This window comes from Pteropus vampyrus, unplaced genomic scaffold (genome assembly GCF_000151845.1).
Source record: "Pteropus vampyrus isolate Shadow unplaced genomic scaffold, Pvam_2.0 Scaffold1000003053, whole genome shotgun sequence".
Taxonomy (NCBI): Eukaryota; Metazoa; Chordata; class Mammalia; order Chiroptera; family Pteropodidae; genus Pteropus; species Pteropus vampyrus.
In genome coordinates, this window is record NW_011917455.1 from 17,755 (window position 1) to 41,301 (window position 23,547).

Here is a 23,547-nt window from a genome sequence, read left to right on the forward strand (position 1 = left end):
TTGGTTGAAATTTTTTTGTATGTTTATTAGGTCTATCTGGTCTAACAAGTAATTTAAGTCTAATGTTTATTTATTATCTGTCCGAATGATCTCTCTAGTATTGCGGTAGTGAAGTCTCTTATTATTACTGTATTCCTGTCTATCTCTCTTCTGATCTGTCAATATATGTTTTACATATTTAGGCGTTCCTCTGTTAGGTGCATAAATGTTTAAAATTGTTATATTCTCTTGATGAATTGACCCCTTTATCAATACATAAAGACCTCTTTTACTCTTGATACCAACTTTATCTTAAAGTCTATTTTGTCTGATATAAGTTTAGCTCTCCCTGGAGTCTTTTGGCTTCTATTTGCATGAAGTATCTTTTTCCATTCCTTCCATTTTAGTCTATATGGATCCTTAAAGCTGAAGTGCATCTCTTGTAGGCAAGAGACCCATATAATTGGGTCTTCTTTTATAATTCATTCATCCATTTACATTTAAAGTAATTATTGATAGGTAGAGACTTGCAGTTGTGTTTATTAATGTTTTTCTGGTTGTTCTGTAATTCCTTTGTTTCTTTCTTCCTCTCTTGCTGTCTTCTTTTGTGACGATGATTTTCTGTACTGGTATGTTTTGATTGCTTTCTCTTACTCTTTTGTACATCTACTACAAGGTTTTGCATTATGGTTACCAAGAAGCTTACATAAAACATCCTGTATTTATAATAGTCTATTTTGCTAGTAACAACTTATCTTCTCATACTAAAGCTCTACATGTTGTTTACTCCCATGACCTTTTATGTTTTACATGTAACTATTTCTTTCTACTTTGTGTATCTGTTAACAAATTGTACTTAGAGTTATTATTAATAGTTTTGTCTTTTAACCTTCATCTCAGAGTTACAAGTTATTTACCCATCACCATACAACATCAGACTATTCTGAACTATATTTACCTTTACCAGCAAGATTTATATATTAATGTTTTCCTGTTACTAATTATCATCTTTTCATCTCAGCTTGAAAAATTCACTTTAACATTTTTTATAAGGCTGGTCTAGTGGTGATGAATTCCTTTAGCTTTTTTTGGAAAACTTTTACCTCTCCTTTAATTCTGAAGAACTTTGCTAGGTAGAGTATTTTTGGATGGCAATTATTTTCTTTCAAAACTTTGAATATATCATCTCACTCCCTTCTGGCCTCAATTTTCCTGCTGAAAAAATTGCTGATAGTCCTTTGGGGGTTCCCTTGTTACAAGCTGCTTTTCTTTTGCTGCTCTTAAGATTCTTTCTTTTTCTTTAAATTTTGACAATTATAGTGTGTCTTGGCATGTATCTTTTTGGATTCGTCTTATTGAGAACTCTCTGGACATCCTAGATCTGGATTATATTTCTCTAGTTAGGAAAGCTCATGGTCATTATTTCTTTAAATAAGCTTCTTGTCCCTTTCACCCTCTTTTCTTCTTCTGGGACCTCTATATGTATATTAATCTGTTTGATGGTGTCTCATAAATCCCTTAAGCAATCTTTTTTTTTTTTTCTTCACATTGGATAAATTCCACTGCCCTGTCTTTGAGTTTGCTGATCCCTTCTTTCACTTTGCCTAGTTTGATGCTGAACTTCTCAAATGAATCTTTCAGTTCAGTTATTGTATTCTTCAGCTCTGTGATTCCTGTTTGGTACTTTTTAATATTTTCTATCTCTCCGATGGAATTGACACTTTGTGTATGTATTACTCTCCTGACTTTGGTAAGCATCTTTCTGACTATTGTTTTGAACCCTCCCTCTAGTAGGTAAATCACTTATCTTCGTTTCACTTATATATTTCTGGAGTTTTATTTTCGCCTTTTATTTAGAATATATTTTATTGTTTCTTCATTTTCCTTGATTCTCTATGTTGGTTTCTGTGCATTCGATAAAACAGCCTCCTTTCCCAGTTTTGACAGAATTGTCTCATATAGGAGATGAACCTCAATAATTAGTTCAGCCTAAGCTTCTGGTTGTCTCTCAAACTTTTGTGATTGTTCAAAATGCCTTCTTTGTTTTTAGTAGTTCACAGTATTTGAGGGTGTGCCATGACCTGTCAGCATCTCAAAGGAGAATATCAGAGTCAGCACCTACATTCAGGCTGGTTAAAAACTGGACTCTCAGTTACCAGCTGGGAAAATATGTTGCTAAGTCCTTATCTGGAAAAAAATGGGAGATGGGCATTTTTCCCCATTTCCTCCGTGTTGGGCCAATGTGTATACCCACAGTGAGTGGGATGGGAGTGGAGGTGCTTCTGCACCCATTAAGGACTGTTTGTTTGCTACAGTCCTATGGGATGTATGAATACAAGTCCTGCAGGCTATTAGGGCCAAGAGATCCAGGGACCTATTCTTCAGGTGGCTGCTGTAAAATTTGGGCCTCAGATGTGTGTATAAGCTCCTTCTAGAGAGTTCCTGGTAATTTGGTTTTATTATTGGAATAGGCTGGAAGGAGGTATGAGAGGTGTCTTCCACTTTCCCAGGACTTGCAAAGATCGCAGCCTTAGATGCCTGATAAATTAGAAGCCTGGCCCTCAGGCAGCATCTTTTAAAGTATGTAGATAGACTTCTTTCATGGAAAGATTGGGAGTTCCGTGGTTTTGCCTGCTCCATTTGGGCTGAGCCCTGAGAGTACAGTCATGGCTCGTGCTCACACAGCCATTAAGAATTGCTTCTTTGTTTCGAGGTTGTGCTAGGAAGCATACCTGGGCTTTCGCCTTGTGAAACTCTCATATCACAATAAATCCTTCTCTCATCAGAGAAGGTATTTAGATGGTATATAGTATAAAACAGTGAAAAGAGCATAGGATTTGTATGCAGAAGGTTTGAGTTTAAGCCTGGAGTGTTCTATTGAATAATATGATTATCCACATGTGATCTCAAATCAGTAATTTAACCTTTGAGTCATGGTTTCCTCATCTGCAAGATGGGAATAAAATGAATAGTTTCTTATATGATAATTGAAAAAATAAACATGAAAAAAAGAAAGGTGAAATAAACTAAAAGCTGTGCATATAAATATTATTATATAATGTTTCCTAGCTTTTGTTACTATCTCATACTCTGTATTTGCCTTTGTTTACTTGTCTCATCACTAAAATATATGTTCCAAAGTGGTAATTTTGTGGGTTTTATTCACAGCTTTATCCACATTGCCTTGAAAAGTACATAACTGGCAAATAGTAGGTGCTAAAAACATTTATCGATTGACTGAATGAATAAATGACCTCATTTTCAGGATTTTGCTCCCTGTAGGCATAGCACTTTTAACCCTTGATTCCACTGGTTTTATTGCTCCATTTTTTTATCCATCGTCATTATCATGTTAGCATCTATTTGAGTGTTTACTTTGCCCCAGAAATTATGTTCTCTCTTCCTATTCTCTTGGAATGCACTCACTCTGATCTCTGCACATCTCTGTACTACTTGTACCATTACCTGATGTTGGTCCAGCTGTTATGGTTGGACACACATCCCTTTGTACTCCTCTCTAAATCTTGGTGGTCTCAGACTGCAGGAGGATAAGATTGGGGGTTTAACTTTTTATAGAATATAGAACAGAGGCATTGCCTTATGTTGATGGCAATTAACAGATGCTTCTTTTGCTCCTCATACCATAGTTCAGTCCTGTGCAAAATAAAACATGTAACCACTCATCTCCTCTGGTGATAGAAATCTATGTCACACTCTAATCTCCAGTTATACATTAATGCTTTTATTGTAATTATCACTTGCTATTCTGAGCTATTTACATTTCTTGTCTTAAGTAATTAAAGGTCAATGGGGATGAATAAAGGGTTAACAAAATCCTTCCTCTTTGCCCATGCAAATTCACTGTAGGTCCACCTGAAAACCTGATAAAGATAGAATGTTACCCATGTTATCAGCCAGATTGCTATGGTAAAATGGCCTATTATTAGCAAATAGCATCAGAACTGGAGGACTATAAATAATGTATAAATTCCTACTGTGAGCCATAGCTTTCTGAGTATAGTGTATCTTGAAACCAAGAGATCACCTTAGTCAACCAGGAAGCTATACTTATAGAGCTATGACAGGGGATACTGGTTGGTTCCTATACTGAGCTTGAGGCTCCTCTGCCATGATGGCTCTCACTCATATCTGTGTTTCCACTCCCTGAAACCTGACATGTCACTTCAGGGTAGGGGGCAGATAGTCTCTGGACTGCTGTGAGAACTTCCACTGATGCTGCCTTTCTAGTATGTTATGTTTCCCATCCTGTATACTACCGAGGGACTATGGGCCAGGCATTTGGGGCATGCAAATTTAATTTAGTTCTACCTAAAACCACCTAGAGCAGGTATTTCAAAGGCATAACAGGTCCAAGTTTTAATTGAACTAATCACTGCTGAGAATCTCCCTAACAAATAAGCTGAGATCTTAGCAAGAGCAAGAATCAAAACAACTCCTATCTCTGAAATGTCCTTACCTGAATTGAAAAGAGGTTTTTATAAGTTTCTTTCTTTATATTCTTCATGTGTACAGTGGCAATCACTGTGGAGGGAAAAGAGAAACTCTTTTGTAGATCCCACTACAAGCACTGTCAGGTCGGGGTTGGGGTAAGGCGGGCTTACTACTAGATCCAGGATGGAGAGCTGGGTCTCAACACCTCCTGCACACACACCTCACAGATATTTCACATTAACAGTTTATGGCTTACAGTTAATAATAAAAATATGATTCTACATTTGTATCCATACATTCACTATACAAACACATCCCTTTGTTTAACATTTATAATGGATGACCCAGAGAATAAAAAGGGCAGTTAAAATAAACCACTTTATACTTATGAGTAAATGAAAAAAAATGAGCTCAAAATAGTCTAAGACCTAAAACTTGATTATAGGTCTCCTGGCTTCTAATTAAGAATACTATTTCTGCCTTTCCTACTACAAAATGAAGAACTACCAAAAAGTCTGAGGAGAGACCAACACAGGAGAAAGGACCTGATAAAACTGCTTGGGTTAAAGGATTTCAAAAAGCACTGATCTCTGACTCTGTTTGTACACATTTTTCCCTTTTTTATTTGTATTTACCCATATTTCTTCCTTATAATTCTATTCCATGTTTCTCTACTTCTTTTATCCCCTAGGCTTATTTACCCTATGAGATCCTGAGGCTGGGCCCATGACAATACTATTTATCTGACCTCATATCCACTTTCTGTCACTCAGTCATGGTCATTTGGTAATAACAGAGAAGGCATTTACTTTGGTCCTGGCCAGGCCCCACTTTAGCCACTAAGGCTTAAGAGGATGGAGTAAGTGTTCTGCACTTTTGATGCTCTGTGGGTAACCCCTGGTGGAGCAGCAAAGTAGGGACTGGTTCCTTAACTCAGCTTTAACTGGAAGCCCTCACTACTTTGAACCAAAAACTATGGGTGCTCATCCATGGGAAATGAAAAAAAATGAAGCATCTGAGGGACTCCTGTTCTGCTTCAGACTTAACTAGTAGAGAAAACAGGGAAAACCCAAAATTGTACCCTTATTCAAGTAGCCTCTTATTATTTCTTGTCCATCATCAGCAGTCATGAGCATCGCCTTGATCCCTCTTTTCACCAGGGCCTGTGGAGACATTTAGTAAGGTAAATGAATCCAGATGCCATAGGGTTACTTCTTTCCGGGGCGGGGGGCGGGGATGGGGGGCGGGAAAATGGCAGTTAAAAAAAATACTGGAAAAAAAATACTGGAATGAAGCTGAGGAACAGAAAAAAAAAACACCTACTTATAAGTTAGTGAATTAGAGCCAAAAAAAATCATCCCTGCCATATCTTCAGCAAGGCCAAAGCGACAAAATGTCAAACCTAAAGGAAGAAGCAGTTGGACTATTTGCATTTACCTTAGTACAATGCTTTCACCTAAGGACCTGAATCCTGGATTTTCTCCAGTGCATCAGAGAATTTAAGACAAATCTCCTCCACACTTTCACTCAAATTAACAACACCTATGCACCCAAATTCACAGGATGGATTTGGGAATACACACACAACTGCTGGTTTTTCTTTAGTCAATGGCAAATTCAGGTAAGTTTTGGCTTAGTCAATCCATGGTCACATTTGTTGCTGCATAATCCTTTAACGTCTATACTTTAACTAGAAATAGCTCCAGAGAGATTGTAAATCAAAGAGAGAAGAGGCTAAGGGAGTTATCTAATTGAGGAATAAAATACTAAGGCTATAATAGATACTAAGAAAAGCCAAAAGTATGCCTTCCTGAGCCTTTAGATCAGAATATCCTAAAGGCGAAACCATCCCTACAATTATCTTAGAGCCACTTGTTGAATGTGCAGAAGTTGTTTGCTACTAAAGAACTCTTGAAATATAAGAAAGGCAGAGAAGTGAACCAAATAAGTGAGAGAAGCAAACATGCCATGTATTAATCACAGTCAACCCTTCACTACTATAGGTTCTATCAAAATGCAATGTTTCAAGTCTATTGCCCCCATTAGGTGACCATATAACTTTTCATCCAAACTAGAACACTTGAGAATGAAAGAATTCATGGATCACTACTCAAAGATAGCAACAGATTCTTCTAGGGATGGTGGAATATTTTGCTTTAGACTAACATTTCTTCTAATAACAACTAGACAAACTGAACAAAAATATTTTTAAAAAACTTATTTGAAGATCCTAGATACATATCAAGGTGGGAGACAAGTTTCCAGAGAGGCAAGGGGCCCAAAGAGATGAACCTAGCATTTTGTGCTGATTTTCCCTTGAGACATGAGCTAATTCTTAAACCATTAGCTGAGAGGCCAATAAGCTGAGCAGAATTTTTCAGCAAATTTATGAGACTATGGGGGAAAATTACAGTTCGGGAATTGCCAAGGTTGAGAGGCCATGAAAAATTCTAGGCTTTCAGCTGAGACCCAAAGGGCTATCCCCTAGGTATAAGGGTGAACAAGAAGTAGCACTTGTTATCGTAAGAATTGATACTCAGCTCTAAATCATTGAAACTACCTTCCAGAAGCAAAAAATAAATCCATCTTAAAGATTATCAAGAGTTTCAAATGATCTCACTGATGTTTTCATAAGTAAATGACATTGGATCGAAAAATTATTAGGCATACCACAAGACAACACTTCGCTGACATCATGAGGACAAAAGACAACAGAAATAGATACATAGGAGATCAGATATTAGGTCTATTAGACATAGACTTTAACTATAATTAGTATGTTCAAAAAATTAAAGAAAAATAGAAAATTTCGGCAAAGAAATAAATACTATAGAAAAGAAATAAAAATTCTAGAAAATTATAATATCTGAAATTAAGAATGTAATGAGGTAGGTTTAACATCAAATTAGACAAAGTTGAAGAAAAAAATGAATTAGAAGATAGCTTAGACGCAATCATTCAAAAGAGGGTATAATAGATATGTAAAATATGATGAAAAAAATCTAAAATGTGTATAATTAAAGTCCCAGAGGACAAGATAAAATAAACGGAGCAGATAATTGCTGAGAATTTACCAAAACTGATTAAACACTTCAAGCCACAAATCGAAGAGTGCAAAAAATATAAGCAAGATAAGTAGAAAGAAAACCACGCCTAGGCAAATCTTAGTAAAATTGCTAAAAACCAGAGAAAAAAATTTTTTAAAAGGCTAAGAGAGAAAGACACTTCACCTTCAAAAAAATAATTTTATCGATACCTGACTTTTTGTTTTTAGCAAGAGAAAACAATCAAATTTAACACATGCAAAAGAAGTTCCTGTCTTCTTTTTTTAAATGACGTGTAATTGACATACACCATTATATTAGTTTCAGGTGTAAAACATGATTCAACCTTTGTATATATTGCAAAATGATCACAAAGCTACAAAAATTTTTTCTTACCGTGATAACTTTTAAGGTTTACTTTCTTAGCAGCTTTCAAATGTACCACACAATATTACCAACTGTCAGTATGCTGTACATTATATCTTCATGTCTTTATGTTGTACCTCTTGATCTCCTTTACCCATTTTGCTCACCCTCCAAACCAGTCTCACCCCTGGCAACCACAAATCTGTTCTATATATGTATAAGATTGGTTTCGTTTGATTGTTTGGTGATTTGTTTTGTTTTTTAGAATCTGCATATAAGTGAAATCATATGGTATTTGTCTTTCTATGTTGGAACTTATTTCACTTAGCATAATACTTTTAAGGTCCACCCATATTGTTACAAATGAAGATATGATTCTTTTTATGTCTAAGTAGTATTCTATTGTGTGTGTGCATCACATCTTCTTTATCCATTCATCCATCAATGGACACTTAAATTGTTTCCATATCTTGGCTATATTAATAATGCTGAAATGAACATAGAGGTGAATATGGTTTTTTGAATTTGTGTTCTTGTTTTCTTTGGATAAATACCCAGATGTGAAATTGCTGAATCATGTTCTAGTTCTATTTTTAATTTTTGAAGAACCTCCATACTGCTTTTCACAGTGGCTACACTAATTTACTAATTCCCACCAACAGTGCAAGATCAATGCCAAGGAGTTCACCTTGTTTTTTCTAGTTTTATGGTTGGTTTTAAATCTTACATTCAAGAATTTAACTCATTTTGAGTTAATTTTTATGTCTAGTGTAAGACAGTGGTCCAGTTTCATTCTTTGGCATGTGGCTGTCCAGTTTTCCCCAACACCATTTATTGAAGAGACTAACCCTTCTCATTGTATATTTTTGCCTTCTTTGTTGTAAATTAATTGACCATATATACACAAGTTTATTTCTAAGTTCTCTTATTCTGTTCTGTTGACCTATGTGTCTGTTTTTATGCCAATGCCATACTGTTGTGATCACTATAGCTATAGTTTAAAATCATGGAATGTGATAATTACAGCTTTGTTCTTTGTTCTCAAGATTGCTTTGACTCTTTAGAGTCTTTTGTGGTTCCATACAAATTTTAGGATTGTTTTGTTATATATCTGTGAAAAATGTCATTGGAATTTTGACAGGGATTGCACTGAATCTGTAAAATGCTTTGTGTAGTATGGACAATTTAACAATATTAACTTTTCCAATCCATAAACATGAAATACCTTTCCATTTATTTGTCTTCTTTAACTTGTCATCAATGACTTAGTTTTCCATACACAGGTTTTTACCTTCTTGGTTAAATTTATCCCAAAGTATTTTATGCTTTACAATACAATTGTAAACAAAAATTTTTTTCTTAATTTCTCCTTCTGACAGTTTGTTGCTAGTATATAAAAATGCAACAAATTTTGTATACTGGTTTTGTACCCCGCACCTTTACTTGTTAGTTCTAATTAGTTTTCTTTTTTGTGGGGGGAGGTGGAGTCTTTAAGGTTTTCTATATATAAAATCATATCATCCACAAATAGTGACAGTTTTTCATCTTATTTCCAATTTAGATGCTTTTGTCTTTTTCCTGTCTAATTGCTCTGGATAAGTCTTCCAATACTACATTGAATAAAAGTGGAGAGAATGGGCATCCTTGTCCTGTTTCTGATCTTAAAGGCAAAGCTTTCAGCATTTTGCTGTTGAATATGATGTGAGCTGTGGGCTTGTCATATATGGCCTTTATTATGTCAAGGTATATTCCCTTTATACTTACCTTAAGAATTTTTATCATAAATGAATATTGAATTTTGGCCTTTTTTTTTTTTTACATCTACTGAGATGATCATAAAATTTTTATCCTTCATTTTGTTTATGTGGTCTATCATATTGATTTTTGGATATTGAACCACCCTTGCATCTCTGGAATAAATCCCACTTGATCCTGGTATATGATCCTTTTGATGTGTTAGTGAATTTAGTTTGCTAATATTTTGTTGAGGATTTTTGCATTTATTTTTATCAGGAATATGATCTGTAATTTTCTTTTCTTCTTTTTTTTTTTGGTCTCCTTGTGTGTATTTGTGCTCAGGGTAATGCTGGCCTCATAATGAGTTTGGAAGCAATCCCTCCTCTTCAATTCTTTAGAAGAGTTTACGAAGAATAGGTGTTAAATCTTTGAATGTTTGGTAGAATTCGCCAGCGAAGCCATCTAGCCCTGGATTTTTGTTTGTTGGTAGGTTTTTGATTACTGATTCAATTTCCTTACTAGTAATTAGTCTGTTCAGATTTTGTGTTTCTTTATGATTTGGTCTTGAAAACTGCATGTTTCTAGAAATTTACCCAGTTCTTCTAAGTTGTCCAATTTTTTGACATATAATTGTTCATAGTTGTCTCATATTTCTTTGTATTTTTTTTGGTATCACTTGTAACATCTCTTTCATTTGTGGTTTTATTTATTTCTCTCTATATATTTTTCTTAGTTTCTCTTAGAATCTAGCTAAGTTTGTCAATTTTGTCTATCTTTTCAAAGAACTCAGCTCTTAGTTTCACTGATCTTTTCTATTGTCTTTTTGTATCTATTTCATTTCTTTCCACTCTGTTCTTTATTATTTCCTTCTTTATACTAACTTTGGCCTTCCTTTTTCTATCTTTTTTTAGTTCCTTTAATTGTAATGTTTGATTAAGATTTTTCTTGTTTCTTGAGGTAGACCTGTATCTCTATAAACTTCCCTCTTAGACTGTTTTTGCTGCATCTCATAGATTTGGATATGTTGTATTTCTATTTTCACTTGTGTCAAGATGATTTTTTATTTCTCTTTCATTTCTTTATTGGCCCATTGATTGTTTAACCAGCACATATTTCTGATTCTTCTAGTTTTTGTGGAATTGACCTCTAGTTTCATACCATTAAGGTCAAAAAAGATCCTTGATATAATTTCAATCTTCTTAAATTTATTGAGATTTATAGCCTAATGTGATCTTTTCTGGAGAATTCTCATGCACACTTGCAAAGAATTTGTATTATTCTGCTTTGGGGTGGAATGTTCTGTATATATCTATAAAGTTCATCTGTTCTAATGTTTCATTTAAGGCCAATGTTTCCTTATTGATTTTCTGTTATGATCTATCCATTAATATCAGTAGTATATTAAAAAGTCCTTTACTATGATTGTATTCTGTCCATTTCTCCCTTTAGGTCTGTTAATATTTGTTTTATATATTTAGGTGCTTCTACATTTGGTTCATAAATATTTACAATTATTATATCTTTTTGCTAGGTTGACCCCTTTATCATTATGAATGCCTATCTGTCTTTTATCACACTCTTTGTTTTAAAGTCTATTTCATTTGATATAAGTATAGCTATCTCAACTTTCTTTTGGTTTCCATGTGCATAAAACATCTTTTTTCACTCCTTTACTTTCAGTCGCTGTATGTGTATCCTTATATCTGAAGTGAGTCCCCCGTAGAAAACATACACATGGGTCTTGTTTTTTTTTTTTTTTTTTTTTTTTTTTTTTATCCATTCAGCCATGCTATGTTTTTTTTATTGGAGGATTTAGTCCATTTACATTTAAAGTAATTACTGATATATATGTACTTACCGCCATTTTGTTCATTATTTTCTGGCTGTTTTACAGTTCTCCATTTCTTTCTTCTCTTGCTTCATTCCCTTGTGGTTTAATGACTTTCTTTAGTGTTACGCTTAGATTCTGCTTTCATTAGCTTTTATGTATCTGCTATAAGCTTATGCTTTCTGATTACCATAAGGCTTACATATAACAGCCTATATATAACAGTTTATTTTGAGTTGACTGCAAGTTAAGTTTAAATGCACTCTAAATCTCTACATTTTTACTACCCCCCACACACATTTTAGATTCCTGATGTTACAATTTACATGTTTTTATTTTGTGTATCCTTTAACTAATAGTTATATTATTTTTACTACTTTTTGTCTTTTAACCTTCATACTAGATTTAAAAGATTAATCTACCACCTTTACTATATATTTACCTTTACCAGTAAGATTTTTACTTTTGTATGTTTTCTTGTTTCTAATTAATGCCTTTTCTTTTCAGCTTAAAGAAGTCCCTTTAACATATGTTAGGCCAGTGTCGTGGTAATGAACTCCTTTAGCTTTTGTTTGTCTAGGAAGCTTTTTATCTCTCACTCAATTTTGAATGAGAATCTTGCCAGGGAGAGTGTTCTTAGTTTAAAGTTTTCTTACTATCATTTTCAGAACTTTGAATATATCATGCCATTTCCTTCTGGCATGCAAAGTTTCTGCTGAGATATTTGCTCATACCTTTAAGGCGCGGGTGGGTTCCTTTATATAAAAAGTTGTTTTTCTCTTGTTGTTTTAAGGTCCTCTATTTCTTTAACTTTTGACACTTCAATTATCATGTGTCTTGATGTGGGTCTTTTAGTTCATCTTATCTGGAACATTGGGCTTCTTGGCTCTGAATGTCTGTTTCTTTTCCCAGGTAAGTTTTTTGCTGTAAATTTTTCAAATAAGTTTTCTTCCCTGTTCTTTCTCTCTTCTTCATCTGGGACCCCTATAACATGAATGTTATTCAACTTGATGTTGTCTCAGAGGTTCCTTAAGCTATCATCACTTTAAAAAAAAAAATTATTTCTTTTTGCTGCTCTGTTGGGGTGAGTTCCACTGCTCTTTATTCCAGATGACTGATTCTTTCTTCTGCTTCATCTCTTCTGTTATTGAAGGCCCTTATTGTATTTTTCAGTTCTATTTTTGTATTCTTCAGCTCTACGACTTCTTTTTGGTAATTTCTTATGTTTTCTATCTTTTGTATAAATTCTCACTGTTCATCCATCTTTCTCAGTTTGGTGAGCATCTTTATGACCATTACTTTGAACATTTTATCAGGTAATTTCCTTATCTGTGCTTCATGAAAGTCTTTTTGTTTTTTTCTACTACTTTCATTAGGAATATACTCCTTTGTCTCATTTTCCTTGACTCTCTTTTTGTTTCTAAGTATTAGGCCAAACAGCTCTCTCTCTGTCTTGAAGGACTGGCCCTGTGTAATAGATTAACCTTATTGTTTAATCTTGCCCTAGTTCCTGGTTGTCTCTTAAACCTTTGTGATTATCTAAGCAGTCTGATTTTTTTTTTCTTGTAGGTCCCAGTTTTTGAGAGTTTGCCAATACCTGTGAGTGTTCTTGAGGGAGGGATCTCAGTCAACACTTGGATTCAGAATGATCGAAAGCTAGACCCTCAGTCAGCAGCTATTTACAGATATATACAGTTCTGTGGAACCATGATCATAGATCCTGCTGGCCACCAGACCAGGTGATCTGGAGGTATTCCCTTAGTGATAGCTGCAAAACTGGGGGCTTTGGGTGAGCCCTTTCTGGTGGTACTGGTGAACTGAAGAGAGGCCAAGGGAGACAGTAACCCCTAGCCTATGTTCCTTGAGAGCACTTTTGTAGCCTCTAGAATTGTGGTAAACCTGAAGCCTGCCCCTCAAGCTGATGTTACAGAACAAGTAAATAGGCCTTTTTTATAGGAATACTGGAAGTGTAATTTAGTCTGCTGTCTGTGTAGTAACCCGAAGTTTGTAGCCTACCAAGAACTGTCTTTATGATTGTTTCAGACCTGTGGGGCTCATAAATGCAACCCTTCTCTGGCCACCAGAGCAAGGCACTCAAGAGGTGTCCCTTGTCTGTAGTGCACAAACCTGCCAGCTTTGGTGGGGACCATGAGAGAGGTGCAGAAGGGTGGGGCACTCTCCTAGTTGGCTCTGGTATGGGTCATGGGAGCACTGCAGAGGGCTGGGGAGCTTACCCAGCTGGCCCTGGTGCAGGCCACTGGAGAAGTGGGCAGGGGGGAACCCTACTAGTGCTAGCAGGTTAGAGGCAAAGTGCAAAACTGGTGTCCACTGATTCCTCCATCCTCAGAGAGAATCCCAACAGGCTCCTGTCCCTCCAGCAGACATTTTAAGATTAGTAAATGGTTCCCCTTTACTTATCATCTAGGTACTTTTCAATCTGCTGCTTTTGTGCTGGTTCCAGGACGAGTGAGTCTGCATATGAGCCCTTTGAAAGGAAAAATCTCCTTTTCCCACTGCCTCACTGATTTTCAAATCCAGATATTTTGACAGCTAATCTCTCTGGTGCTGGTCCCAAAGGTTGTGGTTCGTGATGTGGTGCACAAACCCCATGCTCTTCAGGGAGAAACTCCACATTTGTGGGACCTCTCCCAATTGTGGGTCACCATGCCAGGGGTGGGGGTTTTGGTGGGATCAGGTCTCTGTCTCTCCTGTCCATCTCATGTGGCCTTTTTATCCTTTGTTGTACAGAAGCTGTTCAGTTAGTTTTAGCAGAGGAAACTGATCCACATGTAACTAGATTTGTTGTGTCCATGGGAGGAGGTGAGTTCAGGATCTTCCTACACCATCATCTTTGATAACTGACTTCTTAATAGAAACAATGTATGCCAGAGAATCTTCAAAGAAAATAATTACCAACCTAGAATTACAGATACAGCAAAAATACCCTCAAAAATGGTGGTGAACTAGACACATTTTCAGGCAAATAAAAAGTTAAAGAATTTGTCAATGACCACTTGCAACAGAAAACACAAAAAGGTGCACTTCAGGCAGAGAAAAATGATAAGGGAGATAAAGCTCAGAGATGCATAGATGAAAATGCAACAAAAACTAAATTATTTGGATAAATCTAAATGACACTAAATAAACAACAAAATAATAATGTTTTGTGAATATAAAAATATATATCATGAAGAAATGAGAATAGCACCTAAGACAGAAGGGAGGAAAATGCATTTAAACTGTTCTTATGTGCTTTCTTTGCCCTGGATTTGGTAAACATATTAACTTATAGTAGACATTAATAATTTAAGGATGAATGCTATAGTCTCTATTTAGTCAAATCAAAAGAACAGAAAAAGGACAATAGAACAAGTAGAAGAAATAACAAGAAAATAAGATGATAAATGCAAATATCAGTAATTACATTAAATGTAAACAAACCAAATACCTCATTTAAAAGACAAGAGTTTTCATAATGGATTAATGAAAACAAATTCTAATTATATACTGCTTATAAGGTATGTACCTTAAATATACGGACACAGAAAAACTGAAAGTAAAAGGATAGAAAGTATGTATTATATGACCAACCAAAAGAGATCTCTGATATCTATAGAAAGGAAAAATATTTTAACATCACTCTGGCTTACATTAGAATCACACAGGCCGTGTCCAGTCTCCTGTTTAGAATGTAAATGCATGGAAAAGTTAAACTGGACTTTATTCATCTTCATATCCCATGGTACCATGTAAGCTACAACTTGTACCTGCCACGTATCTTGCACCTGCTACATCCTAGTCAAGTTTCATCTTGCCCACTTCTGTATCTCCTCAACCTAAGATATGTTTGCACCACAAACTAACAAAGTGAGAAAAGATGTATTTAAATATGGAGGAAAATTAAAGGAGCACTTACCTTTTTAACATATGACATGTATCTTTTATCCAGATGATATGAACCATATTCATTTTCGACCTGCACAGCAATGATGGGGCCATAATTTTCATACTGAGGATCAGGAAAATGAGAGTTTGACACTAAGGCTACTGGTGGGGAAAGGCTGGATTTTCTCAATTTGTTGTTACACATATTTAATATTTCATAAAAACAACATATTTCTAAACTCAATTCCAAGTTACACTATGGTTCAGGCAATTTCTCTCTCCACAGTCAGCAGTCATCTCTAGGAAGTCAAATGTTCTTTGAGTTCTAGTTTTAATAATACTCCCTATATAAGTAACTCCCGTCATTTTCCCCCTAATTCAAAGCATTAAGCTTCAAACCCCCATTTCTACATTTTCTACCTTAGCACCAGCTAAATGAATAAAGTGTCCTTCACCCTATCCAAGCATTATCTTACCTCCTGTGTGCTGGACCTCATCTCCTTCCCATTCATTAGGAACTTTGCTCTTTGAAATACTCCTGTGTCTTCTGTATCTCATCTTCTCATTTACTAAACACTTCCCATCATCATTTACATTGACTTGAAGTCCTATGCTAAAAATAACTTGCCTGGACCACTTCTCCCTCTAGTTTCCACCCTTTTGTCCTATCGCCTTCATAGAAAAACTGAAATATTTCTACATTCACTCTTGACTTCTTTTCCTCTCATCTACTTTTTACTCACTGTGGTCTCACTTCCAGTCTTTCCAGTCCATCTAAATTATTAACATTGACCTTCTCTTTGCTAAATTCAAACAATAAATTTTAATGCTAATTTGCTTTCTCCCCCAGCAACATCTGACACTCTCTGCAGTCTTCGGTAATGTGTTCGCTCCTAGTTTCTGGCCTGCCTCTCAGGTCATGTCTCAGTCTCTTCTGTGAGCTCCTCTCACCCTACCCACCTCCTAAATGTTGGTGTTTCTAATAGTTCTCTATTAATCTCAACTTGGTGCTGGATCATATATCCTTCTGCTCTCTCAATTATGCCCTTTTGCAAATATCTTCTCATTTTTCCCTTCCTACTGGTTCTTTTCTGTTGATATTAACATGCTCAATTATTTTTTTATGAATATCCTTAGTCCAGCCTACATGTTTTCTTTCCATAGTTTGCATTTGCCACATCCTAGTAAAAGTAAAGTTTCATTATGCCCACTTCTGTACCTCCTCAACCCACTCTTGAAGATACATGGGCAAACATGAGGTAACCCTCTAAGCATGTAGAAATAAGAAAAATAGTGTTGATCTCTAAGAATTAAACTTTATGCCAATAATGCAAGCAAGAATGTGAGCAACAAGCAGAACTATGTGTTAAGTATGTGCACATCAAAAACTGTGATTATGACCCAGGAGAAACTTTTTGTTGAGAGAGCTGAAACAGGAGTATATGTAGCGAGCAAGGAATAACTGACTCTACTCTACCCTGATAAGGGAGAAAGAGGACACAAAGCCTAAAAGAATGTTTCTCGAATATTTATATCTTATCTTCTACTGACAGACATTTAAAATTTTTTCAAAACCAGCTTCTCTCTTCTCCCTTCCATCTATCCAATGAGGAATCCAGCAGATTAGAGAATAGAAAAAGAAAAAGACCCATAAATTGACTTTACCTGAGATTAACTAAAGCAAGAGACTGAGCCTTACTAAAGCAAGAGACTGAGCCTTATAAATACAACTGAAACTTCTAAAAGAAGGGTACTCAGTTGCGAGTGCTGAATACCTCCCAGCCTCCGCAGGCCCTGATTTTGTGCTAAGAAACCTTTAGGTTACTAATTTAATTTTCTAGGAGTTTCAAGGCTGAGAAGTCCTGATTTGGGGTGCTGTGAGAACTTTAGTTCAACACTGCCCAACAGAACTGTCTGTGATAAAAATGTTCTGTACTCACTCTATTCAAAATGGTAGTAACCACCCATATGTGGCTATTGAGCATTTGAAATGTGCATGGTGTAAATGAGGAACAGAATTTTTAATTTTATTTATTTAAATAGCCACATTGGACAGCACAGCTCTAATCTCTGTAAAAGACTCTCTCTGCTATCCCCCAGGTGGTACACTGATTCATGTTCTTCAGTCGCTTAGTAGTTTTAATTACTTCCCTGAGTCTGATTAACTCTGGGGTACTCTCAGCATTAGAAACAAACTTTGTCCCTAGTAAATTCACATTATGTGAAGCCTTCTGGCCATGTACAAACTTGTCATTGCCTCCATTCAATCTGTATTAACATCTTCTTCAAATGATTACTGTGAGGATGAAATATGCTAAGTAAATGTTAATTGCCTAGCACAAAGTTTGACACCTAATAGTATATATTTGTTTTTTCCCTTTAATTTTTTCCTACCTAGTAGATAGTCCTTTTTTTATTTTCCAATCATTTTAGAAATGTTGTGGCATACTAGTTCTACTTAAACGAGTATGTACGGCATTGTGATTTCATTGCAGGGGAGATATATTAAAAATCAAATAAATTGCAACTTCTACAAAATCACTAACCTAAAATTATCTAGATAACCTATTATTTGTGAAGGACTGACATGTAACTATCTTTAGCAGTTAAATTAAGACGTTTGATGATAGAAAGCGAAGAAATAATGGAGAGATAAAACAAAAATATACTGAGTGCAGTTCCAAGAAAAAGGCATCCAGTTGGGCAGCAGATGAGGAAAAAGCACAAAAGTGGGACAAAACCTGATATTTCTTAAATAAGGAATTGGAATTGGCTTTTATATAAACTTCCTGCTTCTGAATGATAGAAAGTAGTCTAGCCCTATCTAGGCAATCAAGTAAATTTAGGCAATTTACTTCCCTTGGTCATAGGGATGGATAATTGAGTTTTACCTGGAATGGCGCTATCCTAGGAATCAATTGATCAAAATATTGATTCACTGCTTTAGTGAAGCCCTTGTAAGTTGTTCTCAGCTTCATTTTTGGATCCTGGAGTAACCAACTAGGATTGAAAAAGCAAGACTCAGACTTTGGGTAGGAGAGAGCAAAAATAAAAGTTCAAGCATATGATGCTGGAAAATATAGACAGATTTGCACAGCTGTATTGAAACAATATATTGTGAGATTACAATCCATCTTTAAGAAAAAGCAGTCTGTGTTCCAATTACGGATAGCTTACCATCTTAGCCACCACCACTTTCCTCAAAATACAAATGAGGGTTGGATAATGATGAAATGATCTAGAGCAGGGATTGTCAAACTGCAGCCCACAGGCTAAATCAGAGTCACTGTATATTTTTGTAAGTAAAGTTTAATTGGAACACAGCCACACATATTTGTTTATAGGTTATTATGGCTGTGTTCCTGTCACACTAGCAGGAGTGAGTAGATGCAACAGAGACTGAGATAATAAATATTATCAAAGCTGAAAATATTTATTATCTCACCTTTTACAGAAAAAGTTTGCCAACCCCTAATCTTGAGTGAGATTTTTATAAAGCTGTTTCAAGGTTTTTTTTTTCTTTAATGCTCTTTGAAGGAATATTATTAAGCTGTGAAAAAGGTATGGAAAACTGGTACAAGCTACAACATGGATGAACCTTGAAAACATTCTGCTAAGAAAAAATAAGCCAAGTACAAACAGTCATATATTGTATGATTCCATTTATATGAAATATTCAGAATAGGAAAATCTGTAGAGAATGAAAGCACATTAGTAGTTGCCAGGAGCTGGGGGGAAGGAGGACTGGTGAGTGACTAGATATAGAGTTTCCATTCTGGATGATAAAAAAGTTCTGGAACTAGGCAGTTGTGATGGCTGTTCGATATTTTTGATGTGTTTAATTGGCACAAAATTGCATACTTTTAAATGGTAAGTTTTATATTAAGCATATTTTACTATAATAAAAAGTGATCAGAAGCAAAAAAAAAAAAGGAAAACACTCTTTTTAAAGAGAGATAATCAACCCCATTTCTTGTCAGTTGTACTGCCGCCACAAAAACTAGAACTTATAAAGACATTGCTTAAGTGGTAGCCATTAGTTTTTATTTCTAAAAATGTACTCTACCCCATTTGCACTGCAGAGATGAGATGGAGGTTTATAAAAATAAAAAGTACTATATAACTTCCAATATTTAAAATTCATTTTTTATGTCATTAAATGAGAAAAATAGTGCAGTTAAAAACATGAACATAGAAAACCAAGGAAAACACTTTGTTGTAATTTACATCTGAATAGACTGGGGGCCCACATGGAGCCAGGGCCAGGGCCTCAGAGTACAACTCACCTGGGCAGGCCTCCAAGGTCTAAGTCGCTGCCAATATAGGGACCTGGACACAGAATGACCCACAGCCCCTCATTGGAAGCTATAGATATAAAAGCCCTGTAGGGTGAAGCAATAAAGATAATTCCACATTAAAAGCTGAGGCCTGGAATCACTGCTGTGTTTCTCTCTGAGGTCTCTGCCTCTAAGGTTACAATGGGTGGAACACCCAGCCTGGTCTGCAAAAATCCTAATAGAAAACCATACCCAGGGGGAACAAGAATCCCTACACTGAGTAAGAAAGGGGCTCAATCAAGGCACCAGAGACCAGGACATTGAAGTAAAAGTCCAGAAATCCTAAACCAGACACCAAGCTTCCCTCCTAATTCTACTCTTCCCCACTGCATCTCCTGTCTCCATAACTGGCACTGCCATGCCAGAAAGCCGCCTAAGGCAGACACTTTCAAATCATCCTTGTTCCTCTTTCTTCTTTACCTCCTACTTTCAGTCAGTCACCAAATCATGTTTACTCCTCCTCCTCAAGGTTTTCAAATGTGAAACTTCTCTTAATTCCTAGTGCTACCACACTGGTTAAGGAACTCACCATTTCACATAAGATATTACAATTGTTTTCTAACTGCTTTCCTTTCTTCATTTTACCTTCTTCCAATGTTTCTCCAGTCACTGTCAATAATATCATCAACGACAAAAATAAGAGCTAATTTCACCTTGTATCAGCATCCAGCAAAACAACTCAATTTTTTAAGTGTATTATTTTGATAATTCTATGAGAGAAATATCAATATTGTCTCCATTTTCCAGATTAAAAAAAAATAAAAGTTTAATGAGCCAAACCTTCCTTAAGGTCATATTTTTAGTAAAGAGCTTCAAATAAAATCAGGCAGAATGCCTCCAGAAATGAAATAGTAACTACTATGTTATTCTACCTCTTAGAAAAACTGTTGGCACAATCTTTCTAAATGCAAATATGAACTTCTCAAATTAAAATTTTTCAAATAACTCCCCATTGCCTTTAGAATAGATTCCATATTTTGTAGCAAGCCAGGATGTATAAAGCCAGGATGTGGTCAACTATCTTTCCAGCTTTATATTTGGAGAGTTCTACTTAAAACTAGTCGGAGAACCAAACAGTATTACTTTCAGTTCCCAGAAAATATAATATATAGCAGAAAACAAACCCATTTTGTTTTCTTCTAAGCCTAGAACTCAACTACATTTCTCAGCCTCCTGTGCCTTTAGATGTGGCTATGTGACTGAATTTGAGCCAACAGAATGTGAAAAGAAAAAATGTGTTATGTTCCCAAAAAAGATTCTCCATATCTCTATCTTCCACTTGCTGGTTTGATGCAGACAAACATGGTGGTTTGGAAGCTATGTGATGAAGATGGTAAAGCCATAAGAAAGAAAAACCCTGAATCCCTCCGTTACTTCTTAGAAGACAGACACATGCTCACCAGGAATACCTATTTTAGATTTTATTTAAATGAAAGTAAATATTTATTGTTAAAAGATGTTGAGTTTTACTTGTTACAGCAACTAACATCACCTTAATTAATTTAAAATGTTTTCTCACATCTCTGACTTTGCACTTCCTGGACCCTTTAATACCAATCAGTCCCCTCTAGTTTACTCCTATTCAATATTCTAATTCACTTCAGCTATAATTTCATTGATGTCTTCCCTGACCTATTAGCTGTTTGGGTTGTGTATGCTTAGTATGTAGTCATTTGCCTTTCTATATATCAAGAATCCTTACTCTTGACAGCACAATGTATATTATCTGTTCATCTACAGCACCAAAGACAATGTCTGAACTATAGCACAGGACTAATACATACCTTTGAATAAAAAGTTATTCTACTATCATATCTTAGAAACTCTGTAAATGATAGGATTAAAACTGCAGCACTGTGGATATATACTTTCTAAATCACACTGCCAAAAGTACCACAGGCACTAAAGTCTAGGCTCCACTGAAAATAACAGAATCACTGCTTAAGAAGGCTTCAATCCATAGAACAAAATTTTCAGAGTTTCCTATGGTTCTCAAAGTGGAAAGTAAGGTGCCCCCTATTGTTCATTTGATCCCACAGAGTCAAACGCCTATCTCTGAGCCACAGAAACAGGCAACTTAAGCATTAAGACATACCTCAAATCCAGATCTCCAGTAAAATAAAACTTGTGTCTTTGAGGCTCATGATGGCTCCAGGGAACATGCCTGCAATGAAAAAATAAGAAAGAAAAATAAAAATCTTTCACTTGCCTTGATTCCATATTGAGTCCTCCAGTTTCAATATAGCTCCGGGACTATCTCTACTGTAAAGAAGGTTGAAGATTTCAATAGCCAAATGTGTGTGTGTGTGTGTGTGTGTGTGTGTGTGTGTGTGTGTACACTGTGTATTAGGTTCAAATTTTCCTCCCTCAAAAGTCCAGCAAAGATCCAAGCAGTCAATATTTTTCCATGATTCTGAGCTCTAGGTAAAACAGACATATAAGTAATTTGTTCTCAGGTGCAACAACAATTTCTTTGAAAAAATACTCGTGAAAATTTATAAAAAATGTAAATCCACATCTATAAAGGCAAAAAAGGAAAACTATTAACTACAGCACAGAAACCAGAAAAAGCTGAAAATTTATAGGGCTGAATTATGTAATGATTTTATTTAAATAAAATAAAATTCAGCAAGAAGTAAGATTGATAATACCCAGTAACCATTAAAAAAATTACTATGCATGCAAAGAAACAGGAAAATATGATGCATAAAAAGAAAAAAAAATCAAGCAATAGAAACTAATTCAGAAGTGACATGTAGAATGAAACTAGCAGAAAAGAACATTTACAAGGTATAAAAATATATATATTATTTAACAAGTAAAGGAACATATGATCATAATGAGAAAAATGGAAGATATAAAAAGATACTAATGGAACTTCTAAATTTTAAAAATATAATATCTGAAATTTAAAATACTATAAACAGCAGTAAATGAAAAATATATGGGCTCAAACTAATATCAGAGTAGATATAGCAGAATAAAAAAATGAATGAACTTTTATAACAAGAAAATATACAAAATGAAAAACAGAAAGAAAAAAGACTAAAAAAAATAAATAGAGCATCAGTGATACATGGAATCTTATCAAGAAGTCTAGCGTACACATAATTGGAGACCTGGAGAAGGAGGGGGTCAAAAATATTAAAAGAATAAGGGCCAAATTATGACCAGTTGATGAAAATGATAAACCTGCAAATTGAAGAACCTCAAAGAATTACCACTAGACTTTTCTTTAAAAGTCTACACCTCAAAATCAAATAGCACATCAAAATCAAATTGCTGAAAAAAAAGAAAAATAAAATATCTTAAAAGCAACCAAAAAAAAGGAAAAACAACAAATTATACACAGAATAAAAAAGATAAAAACTACAGCATATTTGTCATCAGATAATGTGCAAGTCAGAAAACAATTAAGAAACATTTTAAGGTACAAAAAAAAAAACAAAACTGTCACCCAAGAATTCTATACCCAGTGAAATTATCTCTCGAAATTGAAGATGAAAGAAATAACTTTTTTCAGAAAAACAAAAGCAAAGAGAATTCATTACCAACAGACTTCCACTCTAAAAAATGTTAAAGGAAGTACTTCAGCAGAAGGAAATGATACCAGGTGAAATTCATAATTTATGCAAAGGAAGAAAAGCACCAAAAATGGTAAATATGTGGATAAATAAAAAAGATTTTTACCACTTTAAATTTCTATCAACTAATATTACATGTTCAAAGCAAAAAAAAAAAAAAAAGTATTATGAATTTCGTATCTTATAAAAAACAAAACAGATGACACAGCATAGCACAAAGGATGGAAAGAGTGAAATGGAAGTATACCATTGTAAGATTGCATAATAATAGCTTTATAATTTTAGAAAAGAGAAAACAATTAGGAACTTAATTTAAGAATTTAAATATAGAACCT

General features: G+C 35.0%; 1 protein-coding gene across 1 annotated transcript in view; it reads right to left on the bottom strand.

The window, feature by feature from the left end:
• Positions 1–21,792, bottom strand: part of LOC105311304 (beta-galactosidase-1-like protein 2) — a gene marked incomplete at both ends in the record, with an annotated part of 37,331 nt that extends 15,539 nt beyond the window's left edge. The window contains 6 exons of the mRNA XM_011387290.1: positions 4,457–4,521; positions 5,513–5,594; positions 15,323–15,415; positions 18,183–18,291; positions 19,578–19,673; positions 21,724–21,792. Of these exons, the coding sequence (XP_011385592.1) occupies positions 4,457–4,521; positions 5,513–5,594; positions 15,323–15,415; positions 18,183–18,291; positions 19,578–19,673; positions 21,724–21,792 (514 nt within the window). The remainder of the gene's footprint in view (positions 1–4,456; positions 4,522–5,512; positions 5,595–15,322; positions 15,416–18,182; positions 18,292–19,577; positions 19,674–21,723) is intronic.
• Positions 21,793–23,547: the final 1,755 nt, after the last annotated feature.